General features: G+C 37.7%; 1 protein-coding gene across 12 annotated transcripts in view; it reads left to right on the forward strand.

The window, feature by feature from the left end:
• Positions 1-6,287, forward strand: part of SLC7A2 (solute carrier family 7 member 2) — a 62,377-nt gene extending 56,090 nt beyond the window's left edge. For all 12 annotated transcript variants that reach the window (XM_065061085.1, XM_021285882.2, XM_021285885.2 and 9 more), the window contains one exon: positions 285-6,287. In XM_065061085.1, coding sequence (XP_064917157.1) covers positions 285-472 — 188 coding nt within the window. In that variant the 3' untranslated portion in view covers positions 473-6,287. The remainder of the gene's footprint in view (positions 1-284) is intronic.
• Positions 6,288-8,880: the final 2,593 nt, after the last annotated feature.

Consider the following 8,880-nt stretch of genomic DNA (forward strand, 5'->3'; position numbering starts at 1 on the left):
TCTCCTTTAAGATATAGAAAACTGCATTAATTCCATCTAGACATAAATTAGAGATAGTAGTTTCCACGACCTGTTAGAGCATTCATTTACACAGCAGTGATGCACTGTAATCTAGTGCCTGCACTTTCCATAGAAACAGGAAGATCTGAAGCATGACCTTTAATCCAGATACCTGAAGAAGAAACATTTTTGGGAAAATATGTTCAGCCAGAGAGTAATATCTAGCCACTTCTCAATGCACTGCATGCCTGAAAACCTTATTAACTCTTCTTTCCTTTCACAAGGCTTCCTCATTTACTTTGCTTATGGCATCAGGCACAGTCTTGAAGGTCATCATAGCAATGGAGATGAAGATTCTTGTTCAGAAAATAGTGGGTTGCAAGAAAAGGACCCTGTGGAAGAAGTGGATGAACCTGAAAATGCAAATGAAAGTGATCAGTTTCTTGCACGTGAGAGGACAAGTGAATGTTAGTCTATACAAACGTGCAAGTCTTTTAAACCTTAAATTGACATTTTACTTGCAGACTGAATTTCAAAAGCTTTCTGCCTATTGCAAGTGTTTACTACAAGGCCTGGCTGATGTTTTGGACAAGCTGCTAATCCATCTTCATCATTGCAGACCTGACAGCATGGAGATTAATATTTAAATTAAAAAACAAATGAGGAGTACCCTTTGGCAAGCAAAAATTTTGGATGCGTTGTTTGAACTGTCATCCAAAATCACTGCCAATCACAGAATATGAAGAATTTTACAACAGCCTGCAAGCATTTCTGAACATTTGACACTACATTGTGAACGCAAGTGCCTTTTTTACCTTCTCCTTACCTCTGTTGCAAGTTTTGGTCACAATCTAATGGCTCTCTTTTTTCTACAGAAGTAACTCTCACAGGAGATAAATTGCAGACAGGCCTGGAAAGTATTTGCAAAACAAATGGTAATTGTACAGATCTGATACTTCGCAAAAAGTAGAGCATCGTGTATTTATATAAAAAGAAATAATTGCTTACCCTTACCAATCTGTAGTCATGGAGAACTCAAACAGTAAAGATACTTCAAAGGCTTTTAGTCCCTCTAAATAGTATTCAAGATTTCTGCTTATGTGAATTCCTTTCCTTTTAGAGATACTGTGTGTATAAAATAACACTTCCAAGAAGAGCTATGCTGTTTTCTGCAAAAGCATCTGGGAAATAATAACAGAATCACAGAATGGTTGGGTTTGGAAGGGACCTCTGGAGATCATCTAGTCCAACTCACCTGCTGAAGCAGGTTCACCTATAGCAGATCACACAGGAATGTGTCCAGGTGGGTTTTGAATGTTTTCAGAGAAGGAGACTCCAACTAATCTGTAGGTCACACTATTGACAGTGACATTCATATACGATTTAGCAAGTATTATGCTTTTGATTTCAGAAGGGCCAGGATTTTGTCCCTGACTACATAATTGGGTATTTACATACAGCAGTCATCAAGTTTTCCTCCTTACTACTCCTTTGTTCTGACTATACTTTCTTCTCCTTTATCATGTGCCAGAGCTGATAATTCTGAGATCAGTTGTTACACATTGCTTCTCCTCAGAAAAGTTAATGCACAAAATCCCAGCCTTCTTTTCTGATTGAAGGGGAAGTTAAAAAAATCAGAGGCCCAGGCTTTGGAAAAAATCCTTGTCAAAACAGTATTTCAGCACTTCAACTAAGCCTTAAACATATGTTAGCACAGCAGGTTTTTGTGAGCTAAGTCTGCATCTACAAATCCATTCAAGTTGGTAGGAAGTCCAAATGCTAGTTTACGTAAAGAACCGATTTTTTTTCAGCAGTACTCTTTTTTTATTAAAGCTAGTGAAAATGGAAACCTTCCTTCTCTCAACATAAAAGTAATGTCACTTGTCAAAGGTACCCAGATATTTTAACAGTCTTTCTTAGCAAGTAGCAGGCTCAAGTCCCACGAAGGATTCCAAAAGGTGAAGTTATTTTTCAAGAACGTATTTATAAAAATAACTTCCCTAAAGTAAGAACTGTCTTGGACTTTGTCATGGAGAGTTGCAATCTGTTGCCAGTACTAATCACTAGTATTAATTTCTGCTGGTAGGTATCATATAAAAACTTCAGATCTCGTGAGAGTTGAGCACAGTGAAAGCTATGTCACTATGTTGGTTGATAGTGAAAAGCACCTTATAGTGACTAGAATTTCACACACACAAAAAATTTTTAGAGGAAAGAAAAAGAGACTAGTTAAGCTCCTTCTGTCTCCTGTTCTTTTTCACAGTAATAAATACATGCTTTTTAATCTTAAAACGACTTACGCTGTTGTAAGAGAGAAGCGTGCCTAAATGTTGAAGGGCAGAAGTGCTTCTCAATAGAGAACCCTGCAATGGGCTGATATTCCACCGTGGAGCAGTTCTGAGGTTTCCAGCCTGATGCTTTCTTCCCGGTTTGAACTGGGAGGAGAGGGTCCTGCAGTGCCGGCCGCAGCGGGAGGACAGACGTGTGCTGGTGCACCAGTGGCCTCTACTGGCTACTCAGAATTAGGAGAAGCTATCTGAAAATCTGAGAGGCATGAAATAGGTGTAGCACCTACCTCTTAACGGAGGTTAAAGCGTATACATCCTCTAAATGCAACTGCATTTAGGGACCGTTGTTCTAACAACTGGTGGTCCTTAGAAATGGATGAGACGGAGGATGAGGAGAAACTATAGTGTGGGTGGCAACAGGATACCGTTTTTTAATATATTTGAATTCATCCAAAATTGATCATGTTATAGCCATTTTTTTCCACAACTCTTCATTGTTTTACAAATGCCATTAAAGAAAGACTCAAATCTCATATTAGACTAATACAAGTAGATGCTATACTAAGTAAATATTTGGTTGATAGGAATGGATAGGAATTCTCAGGGCAGTTGCTAGACCTACTGATAATTTCCAATACCTCGATCCAGTGAATGTCCATGTCAGTTGGATCTCTTATTTTAATTATACTTCTCCACTGAAGCCCATTTTTATGCCAATAATGAAAAAAAGAACTACATGTTCTTATTTGAAATACTAGAAATTTAAGACTTTTCAGGCTCTTGAAAGGAATCCAATATAGAAACTCTTAGATATGTCAAAACAAAGGTTTTACGTGTAAGTAACCAAAAAACTGAGTAAATGAATGTATGTTATGTTGTTTTTAATCCCACAAGGATTTGAAATGGAGAAGCTAATGCTTTTCCTGATCAGCTGCAACTCTGTCAGCAGCATGGCTTCTTCAGTGGTTATACTTTCAGAGGACATTCTTAATCTGTCTTGCCCAGTACTCTTAAATCCTCAGCTGCAAAAAATGGCATTGCTGTGGGAGCAAGTCAGCAGTGCTCAGGCAAAGCTTTTGCATCCCATCTTTACAAGCCTACAGTGAAACACAGCTCTGTTAAAAGTCCTTACACATCTTGGTGTCTGGGAAGCAGAGACTTATTTTTTCTATGGCTGCTGATGCTGCAGAGCAGGCGAGCCAGGCCCCCAAGATGCGAACTCCTGCTGTTCTGTGATGTGCAAGGAAGATGCCATTCCCTCCCAAGGCTATCATATAGAATGTATGTGTGCACACCTGTCTATGTGTTTGCATCTTTCTGACATTAGCATATAGTGATTTTGATGTACTGATTGAGATAATTTCTATACTTGCACTGGGATTTTCCTTTGAAGGGATACTGTCAATATACTAAGTTTCTGACTAAAGCAGGTGCTACCTAAGGCTTCTGGGGATAGAGTAAATAAATATTACAGCTTGTTTACCTAATGGTTGTGTCAGCACTTTGTGTATTGACAGTTTCCCCTTTTATTTGTATTAATATTTCTCCCCTTTGTTATAGAAATCAATTATATAAAAAGAAAAGAATGTGCCTGTACAAGTGTTGCTAAGGGAGATGGGAGCAGCCGCAGCACAGGGAACTATCCACTTAACTAATGAGATATAAAATGTAATTAAATGAAAGTCATTGGGTATTCTTGGTTGTTTCAAATGTGCAAAGCTTATTTATATGTGTGTATAGTTAAAGTCATTATTAGTCAGTGGCTGAGTAAGAACACCACAAGCCGGAAGTAAGATATTTGTGGTAATTTGGGTGTGTATTTTTATATGCAGTCTCAAAATTCCAGGTGCTTTAGTGGGACTTTGCAGGAGCAGGCCATGTGAAGGACAGCCACGCTAGTCCTTGCCCGGGTGTCATGTATGGAACAAATCCTGGTTTTGTTCTGGCGTTTGCCGTGTGTCTGTATTTGCCAAGGGAGCAGCTAAAAGCACAAGTCCAGTGGAATTAAATTGTTGTTGTTTTTTAACATAGTTGTTGATATTGTAAATTGTTCTGTGCAAATAATAATGGTATGTGTCAATACAAAATATCTTTTATTGGAAGTAGCTTATTGTTTTTTTCCTTCCTTTGTGGAGAAAAATCCCCCAAAACATGTATTCGTGTTTGTACATTCTGGATGTGCCTTTAGATAGAGGAATTATTCTTACCTAGTTGGATTTAAGAAAGTAAGCCAAAGAATATTTAAGGGAGAATAAATAAAGCTTTTCGTTCTGAGGGATAAGAGATAACATTTCTGTATAATTTAACTAAAGTGATCTTCTTGTGGTATTCCAGTCCTAGTTCTGCAACAGGAACTTTTATGAGGCATCTTAGATTTCATTGTCTGCTGGATAAAACTACTCTATTAACAATAGTATGTTTTTACCTGTACAACAAATGCTGGTTAGATTCCTAAAATGTCATATTATGTTTATGTCACAATGTGTTAAAGCTATTTATATTACCTGCTGTCAGAGAATTATCACGAGTAAATGGCAATAGTAGTGATATATGTTTACTTATGTACTTACTTTAGAATCTAACACTGCCACCCAGAAACTTCAAATAATACAGTGAATTTAGAGGCATAGACTTGGTAAAGCTTAAATATATATTCTGTATTTTATTAGATGTTAAATGTACGAGTCTAGCCATGTTTTTTTGAAAATTTTTAAGAAACAAAAGGCACACTGTTTTCATTGATGTTTTTGGTAAGTCCCAATATCAGGTGTGCCATAGGCATCCTGAGATACTGAGAGCTGAACAGCCTGGGTGAAATCCATGGCAGTGCAGGCTGCCTGTGTGGGACTGCGCAATTGTTTTAATCAGGTGTGATGCCTTTGACATGGAGGTGCATTTTGTAAAGTAGGAATTAAATTCACATGATGGCTGGCATGTGTTACTTCATTTCATAAAAAAAAAAAAAAAGAAAATAAAAGCACCTTATAATGCTCTTGGTCCCTAATTCTTCCTAGACTTGCCAGGAATTGTATAGAAATTGCAGTACACTCATTGAAAGCGCTGGGATTACTCAGTGTTAGGCAAATACATATTTTACAGAAAGAGCAGTTGGTATTTCACATAGTGTAGGATCTTTGTATTTGATTGTACTTTAAGTATTCAGTTGTATTTGTGCTTTTAGGTTTTTTATTTTTTTTCCTGCTACATGTTTTGAGGACCTCTGCATTTTTAATAGTTGGATCTTTCCAAACCTGAATATAATGCCTTTACCATCTCCTGATCTGTTTTCCATTTAATTTTAGAAATCAAGCTCCTTAACATTAGCTAAGTCAAAGGATTTCTGTGCACAGACATGCATTGCAAAGAACTGTGTGTATATATAATTATTTTTATTGTCCATTGGACAAATTCTTTTGTCTTTGTATGTTTTCATTGAGCCTTGTGCTGGGTAAACTCCAGCTTCACCAGCAGAAGTTTAGCTGGAATCAGGACAAAGGATAAAACGATCTGAATGTTCAGGATGGCTTTTTTTCTATTGTGTAACCAGAAAGTAAAGCATGAAAGACGTGTTACAAATCTTTAAAAAGAGTTATGTGTGCATCATTTTAAGAAACATTATTGTTCATATCCATTTTAACTTTTCCTTCTGTTCATATGTACATTGTAGTGATTATTTCTGTATTATATGCTGCTGAGCATTTGAAATGTAGATAGGACGACTATGATGCAATTTAAACCACAAATTTGTATTTCCTTGAACTGCTCTACCAAAATGAAAAGTCTTGAATTTTTATGAATGTAAAAAATGCTTGTATTTAAGAATATGGTGCTTCTTTTTTCACTTTTACAATAGAATTGTAAGCAGCGATATTTTTAGTTACCTTAGTTACAGATTCTGATGGAAATTACATTGCTCTTCATTTACTGTAAAATGTACTTCACAGGATAACAATTGTGCATTTGTTCTGTATTTTTAAATAAAGTTGAATCTCACTTTTATGTACTTCATACAACAGCTATAACTTTAAACACCACTATAGTTTTAGTAAACACTAAAATACTGTAATGACTTAATAACCATTAGCATGTCAGATATCTAATGTCATGACATTATACCAATCATTACTCATTTAAAATAAATAACAAGATAGCTCATATGGATTTTATAGAGGGGGAAAACCACCCATGTTTTATGTTTAAATCTTTTATTTTTCCAGTGGTCAGGAGATGGGGATAGTAGCAGCTTTCATTTCATACTTGCTCCCAAACACTTGAGAATTCACTGACAGAGAATAACGCCCTGCGATTTGCGCATTTAGTCTCACAGTGCCAAACCAGAGATGATGTTAGGTTTGATTTCCAGAGGGAGGGAGTAGCCCTCAGCCTTCATGGTCTTCAACCTTCTGATGCACCAAGCCTTGGCCTGGCAGCATCCAACCACATAGTGGGATGGATAAACTCACTGTTGTCTTCTTTTTCCCTTTTTGTGGAAAAAAACCCAAACAACCAAACAAAAAACTTCCTGAACTTTGAATAGTACTGTGGGTAGAGCAGGAGGACAAAAGCATGAGTCTGGGCAATGGAGATTGACAGCCTTGGCACTGAGAGCTACACTCCCAGGCCAGGCTTATCATTTGGCACTGTTTAAAGACATTTGAGTAGTCATCTTTGTTCACAGACCTAAGAGTAGCTATGACTCTATTATTTTGGGGTTTTTCCTGATGTATACTGCAACTCTTTTATGTAATTCCTTACAAAGTTTTCAAATCATTAATAATCACATTATTGTACATACAGATTTACTAAGACTAATCTTAAAAGTCTTGATTCCATGAAGCAGTGGGGATATGGGCACTGGTTTAAATGAGGACAAGAGTCATCCTGCAAATATCACATTTAAACCATCGGCCTGAAAAGACGTATTTAAGTATGTGGAGAACTGGGGTCATTACATGTAGGTTTACATTAGCTCTTCTGATGACTATAAATGTAACTAGTTCTTCATTAGTATCTATTTAAAACTAGGAAGCTTAAAATTCATAAAATCTCTTTCCTTGTTGTATATCTATATGGGAAAAAGTTATATGTCATCTTCAATATGTCTTAAAATTAATGCAGTTTGGGTGTTATTTCCAAGTGCTATTACAATATTTTCCAAAATATACTAATATTTGGAGCTCAATCACCATTAGATCATTGACCTACCTCGTGTATGAAAAGGGAAATTTGACCTAGGAAGGCCCATAAGAATTGCAACTGGCAGTTTTCAAACAACATGCTTCATCAGGAGGGGCTGTGAGTATTTCCAGTGCAAATTTGTAGTTTGTATTACACATATTTTCTGAGTTATCTCTGAGACTCATTTCCTTTAAAACAAAGACTGACAACCTTTTCAGAACATAATACTTGGTCGTATTCTAACTGTTTAAAGGGGAAATAATCTTAGACTTTTAAAATACCCTGTAACAACAAAAATACCATTTTTCTTAATCTGTTACAGGTAATGGACAAAATGTTTAGGACATGCTAATGTACACTCAGGTCACTGCACAAAGCCCCTTGGAAGTTCTAGGCAGAATTGTGATAGGGCTGTAGAATGAAAAAAAGGTGATGAAATTCCATCATCTTACTCCACACCAGGGCCCTACTGGTGGCTTCACTGCTAACCAGATAACCCAGGGTGCAGTCTTGGAGCAGGCTCAGGCATGCAGGTCTCTGAACTCTGCATGTGTACCTACTTAGGTGGGCAAGGGTGCGTTAGGTATATTCCTATATATATATATATATATATATATATACACATATTTAATGGATGCAGACGAAACCTAGACTTCCTTTAAGATCTGTAAGTGCTCTGTTCTCACATCTACTCCGGTCCTGGAGCTGTGGCCAGGGACGCCATTTCCCATTTATTCTGATTCACACTGAACTGTGGTCCTGTCTACAATGGGGTCTACCTGTGACAGCCATTATTTTTCCTTCTCCCAGTTCAGTGTCTTCACCTTGCCCTGCCATCTACCTTTGTGGCCCATCCAGTCATATTTTCCCCTCCCTTCTCCTCCAAGAAAATGGCTTTTGACAGCTCAGTGTGGCCACAAACACACACGCAGCGAACATCAAGTTTACCATGTTCATCTCTTAGCAGTGAAGAGACACCTGCACCTTCTCAGTGTGCTTCGCACATGCATCAATCACACATGAAGACTGTGTCATGGAACATGGAGCCCCAAGTAGCAAAACACATATACTGCCTCTATTTTTCCACTGTGAGGTAGCTTTTCCTGAGCAGGCTTTTGGAAATCTCCTTGCTGTGGCAGGCTGGAATGAGAGCAATAGTTTGACTTAAAGATGTGCTTTTGCTGTCCTCGGCCAACACTGATGCATGCCTGACATCATCCGTCTATCTATCTATCTATCTAATCACCTGCACAGCTCACACATTCTGCCCCTCTCTTCACATCTGGCTACCAAAGGCAACCAAGAGCTTGCACCTGCACAAAGCGAGATAAGGCAAAGGACAGCTGTCGCTGACAAGCTAATTCAAGCAGTAAACTTCCACAGGTGTTTCTGAGGTCGGGATTGTTGGGGATGC

Source organism: Columba livia, chromosome 4, assembly GCF_036013475.1.
Source record: "Columba livia isolate bColLiv1 breed racing homer chromosome 4, bColLiv1.pat.W.v2, whole genome shotgun sequence".
NCBI classification, from domain to species: domain Eukaryota; kingdom Metazoa; phylum Chordata; class Aves; order Columbiformes; family Columbidae; genus Columba; species Columba livia.